This window comes from Melospiza melodia, chromosome 9 (assembly GCF_035770615.1).
Source record: "Melospiza melodia melodia isolate bMelMel2 chromosome 9, bMelMel2.pri, whole genome shotgun sequence".
NCBI classification, from domain to species: Eukaryota; Metazoa; Chordata; class Aves; order Passeriformes; family Passerellidae; genus Melospiza; species Melospiza melodia.
In genome coordinates, this window is record NC_086202.1 from 25,119,407 (window position 1) to 25,146,642 (window position 27,236).

At 38.9% G+C, this 27,236-nt stretch overlaps 1 protein-coding gene across 1 annotated transcript in view; it reads left to right on the top strand.

Moving 5' to 3' along the window:
• The window catches only part of SH2D4B (SH2 domain containing 4B), a 58,782-nt gene extending 49,819 nt beyond the window's left edge, over positions 1-8,963 (top strand). The window contains exons 7-8 of the mRNA XM_063162858.1: positions 3,272-3,492; positions 6,204-8,963. Of these exons, the coding sequence (XP_063018928.1) occupies positions 3,272-3,492; positions 6,204-6,296 (314 nt within the window). The 3' untranslated portion in view covers positions 6,297-8,963. The remainder of the gene's footprint in view (positions 1-3,271; positions 3,493-6,203) is intronic.
• Positions 8,964-27,236: the final 18,273 nt, after the last annotated feature.

The window sequence follows — 27,236 nt, forward strand, 5'->3', positions numbered from 1 at the left end:
TAGCACTTTTTGCTGCTGAGGCTCCTGTAAACTTGGAAGGCAGCATTAGGATTTCTTCGCTGGGCTCATAAAACTACTAATGAACTCACCACTTTTCACATGAGCTTAATACATTCTAAATGTTAGGATGTTCTTTTTCCTGTTTGAAAGATTGGTGGCAGTAAACAGAACATAATTACAACAAAAATGTTAATATGTGCCTATCATCATCTAAAACTTGTCCTGTATTTTAAAAATGAAGCTGTTAGTTAGGAATATGTCAGTTGATGATGAATCTTCTATGATTTGAAATAACTGTCTTAGAAAATGTTATTCTCTCTGCTAAGAATCCAAGCTGCTAATATATATAAGCATCAAAAACTGGACTGGGCTTTCCCCTTTTTTAATCTTTTTAAGAGATTAGTAAGAATGAGAGTGAGGGGAAATTAGTTTTCAAAGCATCAGTGGTTTCTATTCAATATAATATGTGTCGTTATATCCTAACTAGCACAGATAAGAGCATTTGTGATTCCATACCTCATATTGGAGCCTTGGGAAACCAAAGACTCTTGATTTTAGTTAAAACAATTTTAAATGTAGGCGTTTCACAGATGTTGTCTGCCTTTCTACAATCATCTCAGGAGTGAACAGTGCCACTCTTTTTCCAATTGTCTTGAGAACAGGATAATGTTTTTTAAAGGGTAGTGGGAAACTTTCATTGCTGTAATAACCACCCTCTGAAGTATTGAACTGGAGAAATATAAAATAACTGGGAGGCAAGGAGAGGGAGGAGATGGTAGGGAGAGATGGTTTCTTGTGAGCTATTAACAGAATCAGGACAGCAAAAGGGAAGAGAGTGGCTGGCTGATAATTTATTACACCATCTTTAGCAGAAAAGAGAATGAAAACAAAAAAAGAGAAAAAAGAACTTGGCTTTGAGCAATGCAGCATTTCTTACCTACTCAATGATATGAAGTGCCTAGAACACAGCTAAGGTCTGGCAAAGAAGATGGCATTGTGTGGAAGCCTCCAGTGTTTTAGCTCCACTGCTGGGAATTAAGAGCAGATGAACAGATTCTTTGCCATTAAACTAATCAATGCTAAATGAATTTCATGTTATGTGCCTGATAGAGATTGAAACCCTAGAAATATCCTAATAGTGTTCACTGTATAATACAACCACTCTTTTTTTATATTTCTCTATGTTTTACAAATTCTCTACATTCACCAAGTCTGAATTGTCAAGTCTACCTCATTCCATGTCAGGTCTGCATAACAATTCTGGCGCTGCCTGGAGAAGAGATAGTTATAACACCCTCTTCCTATCTCAAAAGTTATAAGCATGCCTTCAAGCTGGAACTACAGTGTAAATACTGATTTATGGTAATTAATGTAGTATTTTCTGGTGATGGCACTGTTTATCCTTTCCTGTCATTAAATGCTCTGAGACTGGTAGTGTGGCTCATCTACATTTATTTCCAGCAGAGATTTGTCAAGGAAGTAGCCATTATAATCGCTAATATCACATTTCATGCATACTTAAATTAGACCAGTTTGAGAGAAGACTGGGTTAACAGATACTGTGATTTCAGAATCAGTTTTTGTGTAATTCTTGGGTATCTGGTATTGGGATTTGGTGTTGCAACTTCCCATAATACGTTTCCCATAATATCATATGGATTCATATTGGTACTGTCTTTTCATTTGAACAGAGTTCAAAAAAATTTAATAATTCATCTTGGAACACCTCCAATAAAAGTATTTTTAATTTTGGAAAGTGCATCAATTGACAGTGTTGCTGAGCAGTTACTTGCTGTTTCTAAACAAATGCTTATGTTTGGACTACCTGTTTTACATGTCTGGTGCAAAGATGATGCAATATCCTTCATAAAAGAGAAATGGGTGTCACTCAGCAGACTACATATGTGTACCTTTCTTCTTAGTACTAGGGTATTATCAAGGGGACCTTGACCCCCATTGAGACTCAGCCCTTTGTCACTTCACCAAGTAAAATTGTAAAAGAAATTCATATTCTCAAAGTAGACAAAAATTGAAAGAAGGAGATGTTTTTCTACCTTTCCAAATATCGCACAGTGCTTGCTTTTAGTACCCAGACCTCCTCAGTCCCTTCCTATGTCTCCCAGATGCATAATTTTCCTTAAGGACTTAATTAGAACATTCCAAACGTTCAGATAAACCCTTCTCTGTGCAAACTGATAATCCCTGAACTATGTTTGTTATTACACTGAGACAATGTGGCTTCATGGAACTCTCTCTTGGACAAGTGTAGGTTTCTAGGATGACAAGTAGTTCCATTAAATATTACATGCATTGTTTGGAGAAAGTTATCCCCACAGAGAGTAACTCTGGAACATGTACATACATTATTTACTGATGTATGTGCCATGTTCACACTCAGAATGGCCTAATTCAACATCTGCTCCTGATGAGAGTGAGCAGCTGGTGTTTCACAGATAATTGAGACATGAGCTGACTGTCCTCTAGGCCGACCAGACAGACTGGAACCAGGCTCTCTGGGTGCATGGTAAGACCTGGTTCAGTGCCAGGTGCAATTCTGATCACACCTTTGTTATGGGTTAGGATTAGAATAGGTTTTATCTTTTATAACCTCTATGCAAGCAGAAGTACTAGCAACTTCAGTGTTGTGCCCCAGAATCAGAAGGAACAAGAGAGATGAAGATTTTTCCAACACAAAAGAACAAAATGGGACAGTTTTTGAAACTCTACTGCCATTAAACCTTTTCATCCAATTTACCTATGTGCATCTATGCATGTGTATGTGTGTCGATGTACAAAAGAAGAGAAATTCTTTTTCTCCTGGCACTTGCTTTACATTCCTTTTGTAGGACATATAAAGCAGTTATAAGACAACAGAGTCTGCAGAACTGCAATACAATTGCAAATATCAGCAATGCATTGCAAATTCAAGCTGCAATGCCTAGCTGTGCTAGTCTGCTTAAATGACAGCTTGTCCAGAATTTGCTGGTTTGATAGGCCAGTTGTATTATTTATCCTTTGAAAAAGAAGTAAGGATGGGAAAAAGTAAGTCCTAATCATCAAATTAAAAAGCATATCCCACCAGACTCCATCAAAACCCTTACAGCTATCCTTCCAAAGCAAACAGCATAAACGTTGTCTCCATCTCCTCCTAGAAACAGTTCAGCCTTCAGAAGTTACCCCATTGTGATTTCACTTCTGTTCAGTGTTTGGTGCGTTTGATTGCCTCTGGCAGACCTGTTACCTGCATAACCATGGGGTTTTTTCTGGCCAGGCATTATCAGCCGTCAGGAAGCAGAGGAGCTGTTGATGAATAAATCTGAAGGCGCGTTCCTGGTGCGAGTCAGTGAGAAAATCTGGGGCTACGCCTTGTCCTACCGCCAGCAGAACGGCTTCAAGCACTTCCTGGTGGATGCTTCGGGGGATTTCTACAGCTTCCTGGGGGTGGACCCAAACCGACACCCAACGCTCACAGACCTGATTGATTTTCACAAGGTAACACTTGCTAGGTGGAGATCAATAGCTGAGTGGAATGGATTAATAATTTAATGAGCAGCCATGTAGCTTGAAACCATGCTGGAAAATAGGAATGACCACAGTGGGAAAGAATATTGTACACTAAGCCCAGCTGTAACATTCATCCTTCTGTTGCAGTGAATCACAATGCTTTTCCCCTTCTTTCAAATGCTCCAGTATGTACTTGTGTCCCTTTATCCAGTGTGTACTCTCCTTGGCTACAAATGGCCTAATAAGGGCTGACAGATGTAACGCTTTCTGAGCCTTTTGGCTGTGGAAAATTGGATTTGAAATACCATAGAAAGGTCTTTCAATGAAATTTCAGCATTTTTCTACCTTTGATGTGAGGGCTGTAATGTGCAAAAGCAAGAGAGTGTGACCCTGCACTAACGAAGGGAACATGGAGGGGCTCTCTTTTAGGGGTATATTAAGGGTCACTTCTTATTACCCAAAACAATCTTGCAAGAAGAATTTACTATTTGACTGTAGATGGGTTTGAATTACTTTACCTCTAGGTTCTGTTTCTTGTTGCCAGACTGTAACTAAATAGTAGCACTGTTTCTGAAAGCATAAATTTCTGGCACTGTTTCTGAAAGCATAAATCATCTGGCATCTCCCTATCTTCATCAGTTTTAATTCTGTTTTTTTTCTTAGCCACCCTTATAGTTCCTCTTATCCTTTCTTTTCTAGTTCCCCATCCTATTTTATCTTTTTCTCACACTAGTCTCAGAGTAATTCTATAAATTTTTTGCTCCTCCTTTTCTTCACAGCTTTTAATTTTTTAAGTATTCAGTCTCAGGTTACTTTTCTTCTAAATTCCCTGTCTTTTAAATCTTGCTTTTATCTCACTTGTTTTGCAGTATCTGTTTAGTGTTGCCTTAGTGTCCCCTCAGAGATCACTATGATATTAAATGTCCACAAATTATACTTCTACATGGGGAGATGGTAGGTGTCACATTTGACTAAAATATATGTTCTCCCCTAATTTAAATAAAACCTTTCTCAGTGGCCACCTTGGAAACTCCAATCCCTGACACCCTTCTTGTACACAATGTCCTTCTGGCCAATTTGGGTTAACCAACTGGGCTGCGTCCCCTCCTACTTCACCCTTATTCCCAGCCTATTCTACCAGCAGGGCCTAAGTGGGAAAAAGAGAAATCCTTTGTGCTGTGTAAGCAGTGATTAGCAATAGCCAAAACTGCAGTGTGTTATTAACACTGTTTTAGCCACAAATTCAAAACATGATGTCACAATGGAGAACAGGCAGCTGTGAAGTTCCATCCCAGCCAGCCCCCGTGCACCTGGAAAGAGTCTAACCAGGGCTTTGGCAGGGAAAGAAAGCAAACATGCAACACCTCGAATCCAGATTATCAGGTGTTGGATGTGGAACCCCTGGCTAATGTAGTTTCCCCTCTGCCCCTGGTGATGGTGACAGCCAATTCCAGCCATCTGTGCTCCAGCCATGTTCCTATATTTTCATCACAGCTCATGTTAGGCAATCTCTGTATTAGGAAAACATCTATGTACAGACAGCAGTACTGCACTTGTCAGAAGCAGAATGGCTTTTAGTTCCTGCCATTTAATAAAAGAAAAAAAACTTGCTTAGGTGTCCCATGATAAGAATTAATAGCTGCCCCAGTAGTAAGCCTATGAGGGAAACCAGTTCAGCTTTAATGCCAACACACAGTTCTATTTTCCCTGTCCAGCTTATGGCTGTATTAAAACTGGTACCTTTGGCAATCACCTCAGGAGGTATTTTATCCCGTCTGTCACTTGGTTTTCTTAGAGGCTTTTCTGCCTGCCCTCTCTGGTGAAGTACACTGTCAATTGTCCCAAAGCCTCCTGGTAACCCCAAGCAATCTGTATATGACTGGTTGTGCTGCGGGCACATTTTCCCTTGCAGCTATTGCTATATATTTTGGAAAAGGTGCTGCTTTCCTCATGACTATTTTTAGCAAGAGTATACTTCCCCACCCCAGAGGTTGCATGGAATTTTTTGAAGGGCCTGAGGAGGGCTGGCGTAACTGATTTTCTACTTGCTTGTACTGATTGACTTCATTTTGTTTCATTTTGATTGAAAAACTGAGAGGTCACTCAAACAACTCAGCTGGCAGACACAATGGGGTGGTAGCCATTAGTTGGAAGAGCAAACCTTATAGAATGTGGTGTGAATGTGCATCTTCTGTGCATAGTTGCTGTGAGTACTGACTGCCTTTTCGTAGCAAGGGTGATGTCTTTCACCTTGCTGTCATCAGTCAGAAAGCTGTTACTGTTGTGTGTGAGCTCACTAAACACTGAGCTCCTGCTCAGTCTGCCTGGGGGTAGCAGCATGGAAGACTGGCCATGGTAAATCTGTCGGTTCAATTAACCCATGAGAATACCCTCTATAAGCATCTGTAGGTGACTTCCTAAATAGTGCAGCAGCTTGCAAGTAGTACAAATCAGTGTCTCTTGGATGTGCTGATTTCACTGCTTGATAATAGCACAAGTTGCTACCAGCATAAATAACACAAACAGAGCATGAAGAAAATGATTAACCTGTAAAATCCTTTTGCTGGTCTGTAATTATTTTATCAAGTGTTTATCTATAGTTGCTAGCCAGTTACAGAGGAATGATGGCCTTCATTGCTATACTTAGAAGGTAGATGCAGTTTATATCTTTGATATTTTAATTGGTTTTATCATTCCAGGAAGAAATCATCACGTCCTCAGGTGGGGAGCTACTCCTGGAGCCATGTGGACAGCAGAAGAATCCACCAGACTACAGCCCTTTATTTGAATAACTGATCCAGGACCAACAGGAATGCATTCTGGATATCTGTAGTAATAGATAGTTACAAAAGTAAACAATGGGAGTAGTTAACCCACTTTCAAAGCCACTGGTCTTGTGGCCAAAAAGTATCCTCATTAGGAGGCCTAAAATATTTCTGGTTTGCATCTGAATTATCAACATCATTATTCATACTGCTAGCACTTGAAAGGTGAGAACTTACCAGCAAATTGCAAAAGAGGACTACTTCCAAAAAGTTTTCAAGGGGTTGTAGCCAATTGCATAGAGTGCTAAGTTCCTGTCCTAATTTTCTCATGTTTTATACTGCAAGAAGCATGGGCAGGAGCCATTCACAGAGCACTGTATGAGGTATCAGTGTTGGTGAACAGATTCTGTGTTCCAAAGCAAGGTTTGACAGTTTCTGTTGACAATTTCATTACCCAATGGTGCACTTTGATGACAAGAGAAGCAGCCTTCAAACATCCCTGTGAAGTTTGTGATTGTGTATGTAATTACGTGTAGTTTGAAAATTGCCATTATGCTTTTGAATTCAGGCCTACAAAGTTCCCCACAGCAGAGACAAAGGTCAAACACATTTTATTTACACTTTCATGAAGCCCAGCAGCCTTGGCAGGAACTTTTCTCCTGTACAGTAAGTGGTCAGTTTATTCTAAAGCAAACTGATTTGCTGCAATTCTCTCACTGGCCTTGTCCTGCTTTCCACTTTTAGATGTGCAAGAGACACAGTGGATATTGCTAGCTTTACTTTGCTATAGGACTAGGTATTTTCCTTTTCTGAGTTATGAGAAAAGGTGGGGCTGGTATATTTATATATAGAAAAGGTACAGCTAATTACATTATCATCATGCTATGTTATGTGTTAAACCAAGATGCACACAATGTGTTCCTGATCCATTTACTATAAATATTAACCCTATGAAAATTGAACAGAAGCCTAGATCTGTGGGGCAGTTGCTTAGTGCTTGGACTAGAAAAATAATAAAATCTCATCACAGTATACACATAGGAAAGGCACACTGAGCATATTTTTATGAGCTCCTGCTTTGGGCAGTCTCTGAACCCTGTGGGGTTCTATTCAAAATCCAGGTGTGACCTCTCCTGAACCTCCTGTCTCCTGAATCCTTTCTCCTCAAACAGTCATTTGACTCTTGATTCACTGTTACCTCCTGTACTCTGTCTAGATCTAGATCTAGATGGTAAAGTCAACCAGGAAAAGAAACTTGTCTTATCCAAGCCAATAAAGCACACTAAACATTTCAGGTGCTACGACAGTAAATATTTGTGGTGGTAATAACAGTATTTTTTTATAATTAATTTTATGGCTAGCTCATATTAAAGTACAGATTTTTGTACACAAGCTTCATTCTTGGTCAGGAACCTTTTCTTCTGTTGACATTGGGTTTTGTGTGATTTAATCCATCAATGTTTGTGGCCCATGAAAAGAAAATTCTATTGAACTTCCCACAGAGACAGCTGGGCAGTTTCTGTACTAATCACTTGGCACACTGGCTCAGGAGGTTTCAAATAGTTACTGTTAGCACCTCAGAACAAAGCAAGTCAGGACACAGCAAATAAGCAAAAAGATCTGCTTTCTCTGAGAAAGACAGCTCTGCACTTTCTCCCTCCTTCAGAGGCATCTAAAGAACCACCTCAGCCTCAGGTTATCCACAGCTGCACAATTTTTTCATGGAACAATTCGACCTTTATTTAAAGGACAATGGAAAAGGACCTTTAAAATTATAAAAAATATAAGTATCCATAGACAAACCTCTGAGGTCAGAAAGCAGTAGGTGACTGTCCGGGATTAGACACCTAGGGGTCATTACAGACCAGTCTTGTGCCTTTATGCACTGAAGAAAACCCCCCAATAAACCAAGACCAACAATAAAAAAACCCCAAGAAATGCTACTTTTTCTCTGGAAAAGGCACTAGGTATGCTAGAGGACATGCAAATTCCAAAGTTTTCGGAAGATTACTCAACACAATGCTGTGAATGTTTATAGAAGAATACTGAAGAACTTGTTCCACATGCAATTCATATTCAGAAGCTGATAATAATACTGCTATATATTTCTTGTGACACAGTTCCCAGCAACTGCTTGTGTTTTATTTAGCATTAAGAAGGCCTAGAAATAATAGCTCTTTAGCCTATGTGGCCTCTTGTGATGTAATTAACATTATTTTCACTTCAGAGCACATTTCCTAATTCTAATTTTCTAATTTTTGTCTGTCATCAATTTCTCACTCTGTTTCACCTAGTTTTAAAATAAGGTCCTTCTAAGTTCCCTTGCAAAAGGTATTACTTGGAATACTACAATTTCTCCTGAGAGTTTTACTCTACTAATAAATGGCAGAATTCACAAGTAAAGGAATTGCTTGTTTTTTCTCCCTTAAGCCCCACAGAAATAATAAAAAGTATTCAGCCAATTCATAGAGTTACCAAGAAAGAAATCTAAACAATATAAAACCAGAAGCAGCTGCAATGAAATACTGTGCACTTGGCTGAAGACAAGTTTTGAAGGAAACAAAAGGAGATCATAGCTAGCAGGAACTAAGAACAGCTTTCCTTGGTAGAGATGTGCAGCTGTTGCCAATATACTTGAGTGACATACAGGTGTGGAGATGTTTTCTAAGTTAACAGGTGCATCTTGTTGCCTAAGGGGGCAAAAGACAATAAGGGGACTATGAAAATGTAGCCCAGTTAGTAGGAAAATAGGAGATAAAGCAGTGAAGGAGTAAATATGGAAAATTAGGAAAATAAGAAAGGGGAAAATGTGCTTATGCTGTTCTTTAGAAAGCATTTTGGATTTTTGCTGCTCTGGGAGGAAGACCAGGCGCTGCTACCTCTTTTTCTCTCTGCACGTGTGGAAGCTTTCAGCTTTGAGCTAAATCTACCGTGGAGGTAGATTTGGCACCCTTGAATCTGTAAGAGCGGGGCTGGTCTGTGCTGCAGCCTTGAATGCTTCCCTCTGTTGCCTCTCCATGTAGTGCTGCCTGCAGCTGTTCCTCACTGGCTGAAAAAGTGTCCTGGTGCTGCCATTTCCTTGGCTGCCAGGGGGAGATTTAGCTCATCCTCTTGGGACCTTCCAGTCTTGTTTTCCTAGTGGTAACTATTGGTAATTCATAAGAGGGGCGTGTTATGGAATTTCCTTACAAGATTCCCTGTCACTGTTTCTTGCTGATGCGACCACCAGGAGTTCACTGAGAGTTCTGCTATGGTAATTGTGTTTCATAAAGAAAAACGCCACAGCAGTAAGGTAAACTTTTAAACTTTAAAATGAATTAATTTTTCTCATATCTGTTTCACACCAATAAAATATGGCACACAAGGTCCAAAGCTTGTTTGCAGGTTTCTTTGAAAAAAGTATCTCTTGAGGATTTATTCTTGCTTCTTCACAGATCCACAGATTCATCTGTTCTTTTGAATTTTGTTTTAATCTGTTATTGCACACAGATATCTTCAATTTAATATTGCCCTCTTCTCTAAAAAAGAACAAAAACCAAGTAAAGAAATTGACAGTAATCATGGATGAGATTTCCAAGGCTACTCAAAGAAAGTAGATGCCAGTCTAACTCTTGTAATTAATAGAATAATTATGTAGTATGAGTTTTTGCATACTAGTTTTATAATAGATATCCTGGATTATTCTTTTAGGTAATAAATCCCTATTGTTCTGAAAAAAATCCTAAGATAAATAAAATAACACCTCCCTCAAGAAGGAGATGCCTAAAAATTGTTTTTAATACAGAGATTCATTTTCAGGCTGAGTAGAAACTACTTAAAAAAAATTCAGAGGGAGAATTTCCACTAGATTTCAGGTACCTTGAATCAAATTAAACCTATTTCTTGGCTGAGGTGAGGCAGTATTAATACACTGACTACAGTAAAAGACTTCATTTTTGTATGAACTAGGAATCCACTTCTGCTCAGACTTCTCTTGAAACACCAGACACCTGAATATTGAGCATTAATGAAGTTATACCTCATTTCACTGCAGTCTAAATGCTTCCATTTACCACAATAAAAACCTGCTAGACTGTGGTTGTTTACAGTGGGAGAAGCTTTTCTCTTTCTATTAATAAATTTGTTTCCATAATTTACAGGTCGGAGCTTATTTTTCAATGATTTTCAAGGACTGGCTTTCTTTTATATCTTATTGTGGCTTTGCTTTAAGATTCATTTTTCCCTTCCCAAGGGGATGGGGTAAGTGACCTCTCTGAAATGTGTCCCTGGCCAGGCTATCAATTGCAGAATGAGGTGTTTGCATTTGACCAGATGCTTGCTTTGTGTTTCCTGAGATGAATCTCCTGGATACATACTGTCAGATGATAATGATGCATAATTGATTTTTATAGCTAATTTCTTGCCATACAAGTGCTGTGTGAAAGCATCTCTTCAAATATTTGTTTACTGCTAGTGATTAATCCTGTAGCTTGTATATTTACATGATGGCCCGTAGCTAATGCAAATTTTCTACTAGGCTGGAGCCTTCAATGCATTTGGGTTCTTCTCTCTTGGAATTTCTTCCAGTAGTTTTAAATGAAGGTAACATTTTATGGTGTCTTTATTATACAACAATAAGTGACTTTTCTTAGGGAAGAGAAATAACTTCAAAAGAGATTGGACATTTAGTTTGGTCCTATTTGTGTCCTTGTGATGGATGTACAAAGAAAACACTTGGCATGTTAATGTCTCCTTTAAAGTTTAGCTGCCATTTCTCCTCTGTTCTCAGTTTTAATGAGAACTGTGGGCGGGAGAAGGTCCCAGGCTCACAAGTCACAGAGTGAAAAGAGAGGAGGCAGGACTGATTTATTCCATACAGGTTTTCATATAACAGCAGGCAAAGCTTGGATTAAGTACTTCCTGAGATGCACAGGTTTTCTTGCTTACCATTCAAACTAGTGTGGTCACTACTTTTCCCTCACACAACAGCAACAGCAAGCAATTCCTGGTGGTAAGAAAAAAGCCCAAAGTTGTTCAGTAAGTGCATTAACAGTAACATTACAGAGCCCCAGGAGTGATACAGATGGAGTGTGGATCAAGAACACAGTGAAGACATATTTTGTTTATGGGTGTGTAGAAGGGGAGTGATTGCAAATTCTTGTTTGGTAGAAGTTGATTCTTTTAATGATTGTTGTCATTAATGGTCAATGCATGTGAAGATGTGGCAAGTGTAATGTACCTTCTATTCCACAAGCTGGTAGAACATGGACTGCCCGAAAGGAAAATCAGACATAGTTGTCTTAGACAAAAGTTACTAAGTATTCTTGTAGTTTATTTGGGGCAGAAAATTGTAAAATGTATAATGCATATCAGGATTTACAAATGTAGAAACCACGTACTGCTTACCATGTGAAATATGATGAGTTTGCCAGTGTAATTTTCACAGCACTTCAAAACTCAGTGAAGAGTAAAGGTATCCCTGGTTATTCTGCCCTCCTGTAGGAAATGTCAGCATTGTAAACAAGAAAATATCTTCCCATCTAGGAATTTAATCTTAATGGACTACAGCAAGTAATTTCTGAGAGCTGTACAGTGAACACTGCACTGCAATTAGTAAGACAGCCAGCCTGTTGCACTTATGTCTGTTCTTGATTCTCAAAGTCTTTTTGCTCATGATAGCCAGATGCAAATGTGAAATATGTTTTTTAGGAAGTCATTAAAATCCAATGTAATGAAGAAGTTAAAGTATATGTTTCATTATCATTTTTATTGTTGACATTTTCTCTCAAGGAATCCAAGAAAAAAATAAAATTCTAACAGCAATGCATAAGTTCTGGTCTGCCTTCTAGAGAATATTTTGCTACCTATTATGAGCTGTACTCACATAATGCTGCTTCATTTATTCTGAATTTCAGTAGTCTATACGGTATATTGGAATCTATCTGATTTTTTAAGTAAGAAAGCAGTAGAGACAGATGTAGGCAAGCAAACCATTCTGTGGGACAAAAAAATATTCACTGAATTCCAGTGCTGAGCTCCCACATCATTTGCTGGAGTTCATGTGGCAGTCTTTATTTGATAAATATCAATTTTTTTTATCAGGGCTGCCTGTTAAAATCCCTTTTCACTTTCCCCAGGGCTACTCTAAAATCTTCCATTGACATGGAAAAATCTTCTATTTAATGGAGAAATATTCTGTTTTCAAAATACCAAGCTTCAGGAAATTGTTTCAATTCCTTAGAGTAAAAAAAAAAAAAAAAAGAATAAAATTATCTAAGGGTGTTTTTAATTGCAGAAAATATGAAAAATGTGCTCAATTTTAGCACAAAAAAATTTTATATTTTTAGTAATCCCTAAAAGAAAATGTACTACTTTATGCTCCAAATTCAATGCAGATATTCAATGTTTTTGACATTTCATTAGGTATCCATTCTCTCCCTTAATGCTAGTTTCCTTTTAAGGGAGAATTAAAATACCCAGGGAACAGTTACTCAAAATGTCAAGCCCATTAAATATCTGATCTGATGACTGAAATAAATTTGTGAAGGTTTAAATAAGACCCCAGATAATTTTCTCCAGAGAAAAAATGAAACTAGGAAAGTGAGTTTAGAAAAAAAAGTATGGATGCATCTTGTCCATAATTTTGAATATGTTGTGTTACATGCTTGGATCTTTGGAGTGTGATTTACATTTATACACTGCTAAAAAGTCTGAACATCAAAAAGTAATTAATTTAAATTGAATAATAAATAACATAAAGGAAATTAGACCTACTGTTCCAGTTTCTCTGAAAAAGGCTAATTCTATCAGTGGTTATGTAAAAGACCAAGCCTATTCATGAACATTTGTAGGAAAAAAGAATCTAATTTTCCAAACTGTCATTGTGATCAATCACAATAGAAATCTCCTTCTGGATGAAAGGTTGTGATTAAGAAATACAAAGTTCAGACTTCACATTCAAATACCAAATGGAAACATTTGCAATGTACCAGCTCCTTGCAAAGGTGAAACATCTCACAGAACAGCTGTACTGGTGTAGCAAAAATGAGTAGCTTGGATTCCAGTTGTTCTCCTCGGGCTGGGCTAGAGACAGGCGCTTCAGAGTTCCAGGTCAGTGTTGTATCAGCTCCTCTGCCAACGACCACTGATTATTTGAGAAGGCAGGATCAGGAGAGAGTGAGAAAACTTGTGAAACCTTGAAATACTACTATGAAAGGAAAAAAATCCCAAAAAGTTCCCCTTCCCCACCCTAGATAAGAATCAGTTTGTAATGGGGAAACAAGGAGGCATTGTGAAACTGGCAGACTTTGTTTCCTGTTGGGGAGGAGACGTACACAATTTGTTGAAGTCAATGAGATGGAAGTGGGGAATAAGGATTTCACAGCCAGGTCATTTTTTGTTCATTCTGTTCTACAGCAGTGTACATACAGCCATGAAGTGCTTGGAGTGCTAACCCATCTGTTCAGTAGCAGCTCACATCCAGTGGGCTAAAAATACTCGGTCTGCCAAGGAGACAGTCGAGGTACTTTGAGAAGTCTTGGATGCTTTTACTTTGGGCCACAGATAAAGGTGATAAATTAAGAGGCATTGGGGTTCTTTTGTTAAAATCTCTTTTCCTCCCCCAGACCTATTAATAATGAAGCAAATTCAAAACAATGAAGGAGAAAACTGGCTGCTGGCTAAGACTCTGCTTGTAATCCTGGGTCTGCACCTGCCCACCGTGCTAAAGTTCAATTCAAGTTACACTGCAGTAATTGATGATCACTTGTCATATCCCTTTATAAAGTCTTTTCATCAATGTCTCTTGTGGTTCATTTTCTATCAGCAGCAAATCAATGAAATTTTAATGGAATAGAGAGCCTTCTTGAGACTGAATTATGTTGCTTTACCTGTTTTAATATCACGTGAAGTTCTCAAAGGCTCAGCAGATAATAGTTTTTCAGATTTTTTCTTTGATAACTTTGTTTCTGCAGAATGGTGGCATCTTTGTAATCCGCTGTAATCAAGATTGAAGGCATTAATGAACTGTACTGTTAGAGACAATAGGAAAATGTGGGGCTTGAAGCTGACAGGCAGATCCTTATGAATGCTGCAGCAGTGTAGTACGGAATGCATTAACTCCTGGATGTGGTGATTCTGGGAGAATCTGAAATGGTTTAAAAATCTCCAGGGTAATGCAGTAATTACCCAGGCACAGGGAAGTACAAGGTCACGAACTGAGCTCCCTTCTTGCAAACTGCAGCGGGAGCTGTATTGCTCTCAGAGCAGTCCCGCCCATCGCTCCAGGCGCAGAGCTGCCCCGGAGCCGGGTCTGCGGGCGGGGTTGGGCAGCACTGAGGCGGCCCCGCGGAGAACATTCGAGACAAGTGTCAGTCAAACAGCACACCTCGCTTTTCCTGGGGTAAAATTCACTGGGTGGATTTGAGCCCGCTTGAACCGGTCAGGATTTGTTGCCTGGCTTTGCTGCATGTCGCCGGTTCGTGTCGCTCCGCCCGTGTCCCGCTGCGGCCGGGAGCGTGAGGGGCTTTGGGGGCTCCCTCAGCCGGCACGGCCTGCAGCCTCCCGGGCTCTGGTACCGCTGTGCCCTGCGGGCCCTGCCAGCCCGAGCCGCCCATGGCCTGTGAGGGCCCGGCTCGCACGCTGAGGCTCTGCCGCAGATGGCGGAGGAGCGGCGGCCGCGGCCGTGGAGAGGGAGCGTGTGGGATGGAGCGGCCCCGCACGGCTCCGCTCCGCAGCGGGGGCTCGGGGCTGAGGGCCCGGTCTCGCAGCTTTGCTCCAGGAAACTTCCCGAGCAGTTTTCCTCAGCCCAAAGCCTCATGTTCACCGAGCCCTAATCAGCTCCCGAAATAAAGGCGTGATAAAGTCGTGCCCCGTGGGCTGATTCCTCCCAGGTTGAGCAGAGCAGGTAATTTACAGATGGACGAGATGAAACTGACATGAAATGCCAAACTCTCCTGGCTTTTGTCCTGGTTTAAGGACTCTTCACCTGCTGGAGGTTGGGAAGCTCCAGGGAAGGAAGCTGCCCTTTCGTCCCCAAGATAAGGGAAGGAACCCTCTTCTCCAGTAATACATGATGGAGGCAGACCAATAGGTAAGATGTTTTTTTTTGCTCTAGTTTGGCTTAGCTTCCCTGAATTGCCAGTGTAACAGTGGTGGAATGCAGGAAAGGTACCAGCTGATTGCTGAAACAGGAAAATCACCCACAGGGATTGCTGAGGAGGTCAGTGTTCACTGCCCCAATTTGTTAACCAAGTCCAAAGTTTGAGTCTGATGTAGAACAAATCTAAAGGAAAAATTTTCCAACATGTTTGGATCTCCATGAAGCACTGAACACAAATCACATATCAGTTAAGTATCAAGGATGTTTACAAAAATGTGATGTTTTCCAATTATTCTGATGGGTCTTGGGTCAAGCCTTGAATGCAAAAGAAAATAAACCTTCTCATCTTCACAGTCACAGCTGGGGCACACACTATCAGGGCAGTTTGTGTTTCCCTTAATGGAACTGTTTCTATTTGATGAAGTAAACTGTATCATTCTCTGAAACTGTAAATTTAAATATTATTACTACCACCTTGCTCCGGACAGCACTAAACACAATTTCAGATACAGGAGAGGGAAAACTGTTTGAAGACTTAGAAATGTCCAAAATAAGAAATGTCCAAAATAGGATTGTGCTAGAGAGTGGAGTGGCAAACAGCTGTGTTCTGGTTGATTTGATGTGCTTTGATACAGCCTATAAACCTTCAAAAACTATTTAACACATACTGAAATAATGCTCAGAGATGTAATGCAATAAAGCTTTTGTATAAAAAGGAGTGTAAATGGCCATCAAGAATGCAATGTTGCCTGGTTTTCACAATGAAATTATTCTGTTTTGATTTCTCTGTCTGAAGTAATCTCTGTGCATCCTTTTACCACAGAACAAGCTTGAGAACATCTAAACAAATTTAATGCTTTCTTAAGTAGTTCAACTGATATGTTTATGCTTATTTAATATTTTGTGAGTATTTTTCATGGTAGTTTAATTTTTAACAAACCAAGGAGTCCAATAGAGAAAATAAAATGTAGACTTATGGCACTGTAATTGTATTTGATGAGAAGAGCAAGTAAAAGGTGAAGACTCTCCTGGCCTCATTCTACACAGCACAAAACTCAGGTAAAGAACTTTTGTGATATGAAGGAAAGGAAGATGCTTTTGACTCAGCATGGATGAATTGTGGCATTTTAGAATAATTTGGGATTTTAGGTGTCTTTGGAAGTCATGTTTGTACTAAAATTTTAGGATTGTGTCTCCTGGATTTCAAAGAATTAACTTAATTTTCTTTAATCTTTCAGCATCTGGACTTTCATTTTTTTCCTTGTCATTGCACCCTCTGGAGGACCATAGCTGTCTAATTTATTGGTCCAACTAACTGATCTGCCCTTATATTTTTAAGAATGTCTTTCAGGCTGTCATTCCTGGAGCTTATTGATCAGTGGAGCTTTTGTTGCACACCCATTTTTTTTAACTTTTAGTTTTAAACTACAGTTTAGATGCTGGACTTTGTTATGTGTGAATATGGGCAAAAAGTTCCATTGAAAAGGGTGAAAAATATTTTACATACCCTAACTTGAAATTCTTGCCCATCTATTATTTTTGCACTATGAAACTTCTTTATGTATAGTCATAGAGCAAGAGGAGAGTTGTTGATTTTGTTGTTTTGTTGAGGTTTTTAACCATTGGTTTTGTATTTGTTTTATTTAAAAAAAGAAAACAACCTGCGATGGGATATGAGAGGATTTGTTGAAGGCTTCATGAAATTTCTTCTTAAAGCTTGATATTTTACAGTGATTGTTGTTGCTGCATGTCACATAAAATGCCTTTGCTTTGAGTTCTGTAACAGCTATGGACATGACTGAGGTGTTGGGAGGTATATGGGAAAAAAAAAAAGCAGCCCATTTCTAACTAAAGAATGCGAGGAAACAATTTGTCACTGCTGACAGCAGGAAAATGAATAAATATTGCAATAGATACATGTATAGACAATGAATTTGTACAGCATCTGAGTGATGTCCTCTCTCAGGAAGGTGGGCAGACCAGGGTTATTAACTTCCTTTATGGAGAGATTTCCTTTCAGGCAGGGAGTCTGTGGTGGAAATCAACAGCTTGGTTTTCCTGCATTCTTTCTCTTTCTAAAGTACTATGCACATTATTACACTACACTATGTTAAAAAAACCCAAAAAAACCAACAACACAGGGCTTAGTTGCCTGTTCAGAGCTAGGCTCCAAAATTCACATTTTGGCAACACAATAGAAATGGACAAACTAAGAACTCTCAAATATTCTATGTAGCTGTGTATGTACAGTGTATGTTTAACATACTGGAAAAATTGTGATTCAATATAGTCATAAATAAATTTTGAGCTATGTTGAGGCACAGAAATTTCTGGCAGCTCCTGTCAATATATTTAGGCACATATTAGGAGTTCCTTATCAATATTAATCATAAGACTATAAGGAATGGATCATGTCTTCTAGAACAATAAACAGCTAATAATTGTAGCACAAAGCCTGTGAACTGCCTCACTGTTTCTTCATTATTTTTACTTCATTTTTCTTGTTGCTCAGTTTTAGAGGTCCAGGATCTTCTGCCACTTTGCTTCTTTCACAGACATAGGCATCTCCCATTCTTGATTCCCACCTCCTGCCTTTTCTTTTCTCCTTTTTTTTTTTTTGTTTGTTACAATCTAGTGTTTGTCAGTGAGTTGTCATTTCAGTGCACCATTAAACTGTGCATATCACATTCCTTTGGCAAAGGTGCCAGAACAGTTAGTATAGAAAAGTTATTGTAGAAGTAGAAGAGAAGAAAACCTTGGATAAACCATTTAGTTAAAGAAAACAGAACTATTTCAGGCAAACTGAATTCATTCTGGTTTTATAGGTAACCATAACAGAACTCTCTTGAAGTTTAAGAATAGTTCAGTGCTTCTACTTCCAGTCTCCCTTTAGGGCCTCATAAAGTTCCTGGTTCTTACTAGTTTTGATCTGAGTGCTAAAAGGATGCTCTGTGAGTGCCTGCCTGATCCCAAAGTCCTGAAACTCCATGCAGGCTTGCCTTTATCTTCCTTTTACAACCTGTTACAAGAAGCTATAGAAAGAATGGGAAGTCTCAAAAGACCACCTTGATGGATCCCAGAGACCTCAATTCCATGAAACACTTTCAGATGAAGCTCTGAACTCCTGTGCTTCATATTAAAGCATCTGAATTTTTGAGAAGAGATAATCTCTAATGAAAATGTCCTTATGTATTTTTTAATTTGTTCTGCTATTTTGGATGCTAAGTCCTTTAAAAACTCTTCAGAATACATCAAAATGTCATATTGTGCTGAACACCCACTCTTTTCCCTCTGGATCCTAGCTTAAAAATGAATGCTGTAGAATAGGAGATCATTTTGGATTACAGAACAACTTCTCAAAATGTCAGTTGTAAATAGTCAGCAAATCCCTCATTATCAATAAAATGGCACTGATATGCAGTTGAAAAGTAATTTGTAATACTTCATATCTTCACAAGCCACTTATCTTGTAGCAGTCCTTGCAGCACCAAGCAAAATACAGTTTAATGCATGAGGGATCTTGGGGGTTTTGCATGCCTAATGAACTAAAGGTTTTAGAAACACCTGCTGGACAAAGTGATTTTAATAGTGATTTCAATAGTGATTTTAATAGTGTTTTAAATGAAACCACTCAAAGTTGGTTTTAAGTCATCATCTTTCATCACTGTAATGGATATAAAATCCTTCAGTATGTGTTCAGATACCATTCATTTCCTAGATAAGAGTCATTATTGTTTATGAAGCTGCACTGCTCACAATACAAGCTTGGATGTTACTTAATTAATATTTTTGAGGTTTTTGATTTCTGACTCGTGTTTAGTTACTTTATCCATTCACTCATATTCCTTAAAAGGTCTTTATCATGTGTGAAGAGAAAAAACCACCTCTCTAGTGTTACTTGTGCGGAAATTGTAACTCAATAGGCCTAAAGCCAGTTTTTCTTCAATGTAGGTCAACTGTAAAAATCCCATTGACTTAATTGGCAGAAGAGTTAGACCTGTATAAGATGCAGAGAAAAAAAACAAGTCAGTGGAAAAATAGTATGAAAATTTTATACTGTCAGAGAAACTGTGGTGATGTTAAAGCAGAAGGTGTGAGCACAGTGCTAGGCATTGGTGTTGGATTGCAGAGTGCAAGCTCATTTAACCACAGTGCTGGTCATTCAGCACCATGTTACTGCAAATTCACCTTGTTTCTGTAGATTTTATGGCTGGAATTTTACTCTGGACTTTTGACTTACCTGCTGAGGTTTTCTGACTGCTATTTAGGTGGCTGTTTACCCCTTAATGTAACACAGCTCATCTTACATTAGCATCTGTAAGTGAGCAGCCTGAACTGAGCTCTCCTCGAATAAATGACTCCCAAGGGCAAGTCCTGGTGTCTGGTTGCAAGCTGCTGGCCAGTCAATCATGTGTGAAGTATTAGGAAGCTTGTAAAAAAAGTTTTTCAGGAGATAGATGGATCTCTAAAAATTTTGCTAAGAGAAATACAAGGAAAATAATCTTGTAAAATGCATCTGTTACATATGGTTGCTTACCAGCAAATATGCTTTCAGTGACATGCAGTACAAGGTCTCCAAATATAGATACTTTTCAAAGGAAAAATTCTGAAGTCTTTGAATAAAACTGGCTAGATTTGACCTCCAGAAATAATCCAGTCTGAGTAAAATAGTGCCACAAATGTGTGTGAGAATAAGTTTTTCTCTAAATACCAAACCAATTTAGAATCAAATTCATGGATGGTAGCTAAGTTTCAAACACATGCATTTGTTTTCAAAACATGATACTCACATGCTCATTAGAAAAGTTTTGTAGACCTCTAGTTGACTTCACTAAAGCCTGAAATACCTGCACAGCTTTTCTTGTGGTTCCTGAAAGTATTTTATGAGTCTTTATCCACCTTCTCTTTTCTTCTCATCTCTCAATGTTAGTTCATAACTGAGCAGTCAGCAATGCTGGCAGTGGGCTGTGTACCTGAATCTCAAAAATGTTTTCTGCAGGAGTCCAGACTAGATTATTGCAGTGTATTCCCTCATCTAACATGAGCTGGAAACAACTAAGGCTGAACTTGCTTGATTATCTCCATCCAAAAGGATGGAACATTGTAAGCTCCAGAGAATAATCTTGGAACTCTTCAAAGTGTAGAAAGTAGAACTTTTAGAGGTAAAAATGTGGTCTGAGGTTTGGGGATCATCACGACAGGTCCTCTGAGGTAAAAGTAAATGCAAGCCTTTTCCACAGTCAATACCTTGGGTGTTTTTATTTTAGAGAATATAACCCCCAGCTTCAATTCATTCCCCACATGGGAATGATGTTTTAGATTATCTTCTCCCCTTCACATTGCCCAGTCCTCTTGTCCTATCAGAGAAAAATTCAGCCCCACTCAGAACAGCAGCACACAGCCAATGCACATCTCAAGTACTGTTCTGAAGCTTCCAATCAGCTGTGCAGGGTGACTTGGTATCCTGGGAAAACTGTAATGTTGCCTTGCCATGAAGGCAGTGTTTCCATAGCCTGTAGGACAAGGCAGCTGGATGTGGGCTGGAGACATAATTGGAAAGATTGTGGGCTACATGATGGACTGAATTCCAGTGGAAGACCACCACAGCAATAAGGTAATGATGCAAGAACTTCAAGGCAAACACTAAATACTTTCATGCAAAATGTTAGGTACCAAATATTTGCTCGCTGGGAGGATATATTTAATGCTACACAAACAGTTTGTGAAAAGGTATGTGCTGCCTAAGGAGGAAAAGTGCAATTAAAACCTCATTAAAACTGTTCTAAAGGGAAGTGCTTTGAAAAACTGACTCTCTCAGAGGTTCAGAATTACTAATTTCTTTCCTTTTGAACCTAGAGTACAGGATCTGAGAATGAGACTATAGTCTAAGTACTGTTATTCACACAGATGTGAGTGAAATCTCTCACTTTGCATATTCCTGCTGCAAGCAGACGTGGAAGTGTTCTTGTTGTGCTCAGAGATCTGAAGTCAGTGAGCACAGTGTTGAGGCAAGCTGCAAACCCTGAGGCAAATGAGTGCATATTAACTCTGATATTTGTTAAGCCTAGCTCATAAATTTGGGGGCTCACTAGATGATCATCTATAACTCATAGTGCTGGAGTCAGGAAACTTCTGATGGGCCAAAGCTGAAGGAGGAAAGCCAGATCAATTTCTTTCCCATTTGTTCTAGGTATAATAGGAGATCTTTAAGTAACTGATATCATCCCCTTCTATTGGCTTTAAAAATATATGTATATATATATTTATACTAGAATAAAATCTTTCTTCATATAAGATAAGGAACCTCCTGCTGCAATATTCTGCCAGGATTTGACAAGGGCTTGTAACTCATCATATATATCTGTGATGAGGGTAGTTTTGACAGGCATGGAGTCAAGTAGGTTGCATTCAGTTTTCTTCTGGACATTCACAATTAAACCTTTCTCAGGATTTGGCAGACACAGCCGATGTTTCAGATCACAGTAAAATTGGAACAGGCATAAAATCCTCCTTAACTAGTGTGTCCCTGTCACTGCAAAAGGCCTGAGTTCTGAAATGTCAGTGAATTCACTTTCTAAGCACCCTTCTACTTAGAAGACAAGCAGACAGCAACTTCTGTAAAAACAAATATTTTAATAGCATTTGGTTATTTGGCTTGCACGTGGAGTTATGCCTTTAGAATTAAAGCCAGAGAGCAAGACAGAATGGAATTGTTTTATAGAAACAGTAGCCATTTATGGACCAGGGTGATTGTATGCCCTTCCAAGAAATACAGCAGACAGGGTTGATCATTTTGGCAGCACTCTGCAGTTCATATATTTGTATCTCAATTTCAAGCACAATCTTGATTTGTAACATATCACAGCCCAATTTTTCAAACATGATGAATAATTTTGTATTGCCTTGTTGTGCTAGAGATATTTTATAAGGTTTTAAATTTGCTAGTGCTCTACAGAACAATTCTTTCAAATGAACTTGGGCAAAAAATTGACGCATCCAAAATCTGTCATTTTTTGAACAATCTTTCTTTCAATATTATTTGATAAAATCCTTCTTAACAGTTCTTGATTAGAACTTCTAAGAAAAATAAGCCTCTGAATATGGTTATCAACAAGAATGATCAATTGCTGAATACTTTTTATGTGTGTTAAATATAGTACACAAATGCAATGCTGCAGCCCAGCCTAATTAAGAGAGTGTTTAGGTCCTATCTGTCCCACCACTATCTCCTTGAGAAGATATGGGGATGTGTGGCCAAAACACAAAATGCTGCTCCTGATCTGGTGAGGTGTAGAGGAGTTTGTTTCTGCAGGAACAGAAAAGTGTTTGCCCTCAAAGGAGGGGCATGCTAAGAAATACTTCAGCCCTTTTGGCTCACTCAGCCTCAGGGGGATGTGGAGCAGCTGGAGGACAGCAGCTGCCCCTGGTCCTCAGGTGAGAGTGGTGGGAAGTGATGAGAGCTCTCTTGCCCCACCAGGCCATTGGCATCTCTGTGGGTTCATATAAACTTGGGACATCCCCTTGTTCCCTTTTCAGTTTGATGGGAATGCATGGGAAATTTCAGTGCAAGGTAAAAAACCTCACAGACTGAAATGATGTGAAAAGAAAATCAATCCCTGCTAGAAAGTGCCTAGGCAGTAGTTAATCTAGGAGGCAGGCTGTCCTTTCCTCATGATTTGTTGCTGGTGCTTCTTCTCTTCTACATTACCACTGCACAGAGTTGTCCTTCTGACTGTGGGAGCTCTCAAGGTCTCCAGGTAAGTGCTATTAGGAAACTTATGTTGGCTTTTTTTTTCATTAATTACAAGGATGGACTAAAACTATGATTTTTCTTTTGATATCTCAAATTAAATTTGGTATTTTAAAATTTTCCTGAAAATCTTGAAAGAAGTTTACCCAGAGTTTCACAGCTGTGATGACTATAAAAATTATTTGTATTAATGGATACCACTGAGAGCCAACTTAAAACAAGAACTTGAATACCAGTCTCTTACATCAGGTTGCTGCTTAAATAATTTGCAGGCTTTTGACTGTGTTGTCTCTTTTGTCCCTTCCTTTCCTTCACTTCAGTATTCAGAGGAACTGCATTTGTGTAATCAACTTACATTCTTACTGTACCCTGCAGCCTTCTGGCTGTGCCACCAGCGCTGGATGAAGACACCAGGAACAGATTTGTTGTTTGAGGGGGAGGAGTGTGTCTATGGGGAGGTTCTCAGGTTTTGCTGTGTTCTCCTGTGGTTTTTTTCCCCACAACTTGAGTAAGAGGTTCCTAACTGAGAAAAACTTAGGTCATGAAGTTGGTCATGGTAGTAAGTAGATTGTTAAGATTGTCAAGGAGTCCTATTTTTTGGGAATGTGGTGGTAATACACCACAGCACTGCCAAGGCTAAATTACAGACATAATGGCTTCACGAACACAGCACTATTAGTCACATTTACTAATTAAAAAAATTGCACTATTCTCTCAAAATATCATTAGAGAGAAATTATACAGTATTGACATTTCCCTGAGAAATCAGCATTAAAACCAGCGTTGTTGTCCTCATAAAGCAAGTCATTAAATGAGGGATAAAACAGCACCAGCACACATTCCATGGGCTTCACACATGATAACAAGGGATGTTGTGAACTGGGATTTAAAAGAGAACATGTCTACTGTGAATACTTCATCTCTCTTTTACCCAATTTTTCTACAATACACTAGGCAGATTTAAAATATTTGTTTTGAATAGCAGAAAATAACTTATCTGTTACTTGAACTCTTTCAATGGCTTAAAAATAAGCTTAAAAAATGAACAAGCTACTAATGGTAAAATTTTCTATTCAGGGGTGGCATACCCATAAGCCTGGGAAAAGTTACTGTTACCTATCATTCTTCTGTAAAGCTGCATGAATGCGTACTGTGCTCACAGCTTGAATGTACTATGCAGAACAGGTGATGATCAATGCGATTCAAGCACTTCAGGGACCATCTGGGCCTTCAGTTATTTTAAGATGGAGAAAAAAAAGCTTGACATGTTTACTGTGAAACTGCAAATACCAGCACTGTACAATATTTTTCAGTATTTTGTTTTGTGTCTTTTAGCAGAAGAATGCTTACAAATCTTGCAAGTGTAGCACTAGAGAGGGACCTTTTTATCCAGCATGGCTCCTTTCAGTGAGACAGCATTAATGAGAGATGTTTTGTCCCTTACTGTCTAAGCAGTGACACAACTTCCCTGGACACTAATGATAGACATAGAAACATTGTGAATTAGGAATTTCTTTTCCACACTCCATATGAAATCTCTTCAGCAGGCAAAGTTTTTTTTTTGTTTTTCCTCCTCCCTGTGAGACTGGGGAGCAATTTATTGCTATAGCACTTTTACCAGCTTTCACATCATAGAACTGTTGTCATGTTACCTGTAAAATCCCTCTTGTCTAGACTAACCCTGCTGAATTCATGGCAGCCTCTCCTTTTAGTTCACATTTTTAAACCTTTGACTCTTAATGTTCTCTTCAGGATTTGGTAATTTGCTTTTGTCTGCCTTAAGCAGACAGGCCAAGCTACAGTCAGTGTTCTAGCCAGGCTCTCACCAGGATGATGAAAAGCAGAGAATTCCTCAATTTCGGATTTAAATATTTCTGTTAATACAGTTCAGAATAAGTTAACTCTTATTCAGGTTTAATCTTAACAACCAGAATTTTCCCTGGTAAATTCTGATGGTTTGTTTCCCTTCTTTGTATTTACGCTCTTTATTTCTCTTTACTATGGGCCGTGCTTTGCTCTGGTCCTAATTTAATTCATCTTACTGTCTCTAAACCATTTTTTCTGGCTTACCAAGATTATTCTACATCTTAGTATTTTCCTTCAATATGCTTTTAAATTATCCCAGTACATGGTGATGTGTTAATTTTCTGCGTTATTTAATTACTCAAATAATTTACAGGTATTATGGCTTGAATAGTAAAAAAAAAGTAATCACAGGGCAGACTTCTTAAAGATCTCAAAATCTCCTAGTCTGATAAGTCATAAACTGCTAATTTTTGAGATTGTTTCACTGGCCATCTCCAAATGTTTGCAGTTTGTTGTAATGCCAGTGTCAAATGCCTCACTAAATCTGAGAGGTGGCCCAACTATTGCTTAATCTTGTTCATTAAGCCAGCTGGGGGGAAATTCACTTGCTCTAGTGAGACGTTTTGTTTACATCATGGAGGAGATTATTTTATTTACTTATCGCTGCGATAATGCTGCAAGTCTTCCAGGATCTTCCCAAATCTCTCATTCAGCTGGGTGAGCTGTAATTCTCAGGTATTTCTTACACTTTTAAAAATAGGTTTGCTTTTCTCCCTCTGCTTTTGCCATCTCAGTCATACTTTTCCCTCCGCATCAGGACCAGTTTCTGATCTCAAAACACAAGTATAGGTACTGTGTTTCTGGGGGAGCTCCTTCCAGCTGTGATTTTATTCATCTTGCAGGCTCACTGCATTTCATTGCTGTCACTCTGTGCCTGCATGCATGTATTCAGGCACTCCCAGAAGCCTTTGTGTGAAAGAAATGAGTTCAGAAAAAGTAGGCTAGAGCCCACAGAGAAACAGAGTTTTTTCAAAACCTATCTCACAGTATCACTATTAGAATAAAAATATACATAAAGGAATGTTTTCAAAGATGGAAATTAACTTGTATGTTATAAAACGGGTGTGGTGCTTGCCAAGGTTCCACATTATACATAAATGTACGTGAAAAGTATTGAACATTGGATAATTATTTATTTCCACATCCTAAACTTATGAAGGAAATTAACAGAAGTGTCTCAGAAAATTGTGAGTTATGGCTCTTACTACCAGATTGGCAGTGCTCCTTCTCTGAATTAGGGCATGGAGACAATATTGAAAGGTGTTAGTACAGGAAAACCATAGTCCCAGCATGAATTCTAGAAGATTTTGTTTATTATTAAGCAAAACTAAGCCAGTATGTATAAATGAATTTGTGATGCCAAACATACCCTACAATCCCCACAGAATCAAAAATATTCGCCTGTTCCATAATGGAGGGGCAGGGAGAGGGCAGGGGCACAGGTGTGCCTGTATTTTTAGTAGTTATCAGACATTGTAAATGTACTTGGATTGTAAGTTACAAGGCAGTGGGTAAATGATGATGTTTTTAGTGAAATACATGTTGTAGGAAGTCTCCAATTGAACGAGATGGTGGAAAATGGTAGCAAAATAATAAAGTATGAACTATGTACTTTGCAAAAGCTGTCTTTGCTCCATAATTTTCAGTTTAACAACAGACCAACACTGTTGCATGGGTAGTTATTTTCTAGTATTTATTTATGAATTGAAACAATAGTGCCTGCACTGTTAGAGCCTGCATATTGTCACTGGAATGTGTAAGCAAATAAAGTGAGAGCAAAGGTATAAAAAACCAATTCAGTATATTTTAGCCTGCTGCAATTATTTGGAGAAATTGATTAGAGCATATGAAAATCCTCAGGGTTTGTCAGGGCTAAGCTGTTAGGTGTACATAAAGCACATCTCTGAATTCCATGCAAGGACACTCCAAAACAGAGGTCCTGCATGGGAGCTCAGGGAAGCACTGTGCTGGGTGGAGATGGCAGCGCTGCTGGACGGTGCCAAGGTGCTGTTCCTGAGGTTTTTCTGTGTGCTGATGCAGCTCAACTTAGTAACCAGTTGAATTTAGGAGCTTTATGTTCAATGTTCTCAGATTCCAAAGAGCACTATTATGTTGGAATGGTGATAATGTGTGCCCTTGATGAGCTCTGGTGATAAACCTGTGGCTCCAATTTTGCAGGTGAAGCGTGTTGGTTTATAAGAGGATGGAGCAGTCAGTCCATGTGGGGTTTTTTCTGAGGTATTCCTGGGAACTGCCTCACTTTCAGTGAGAA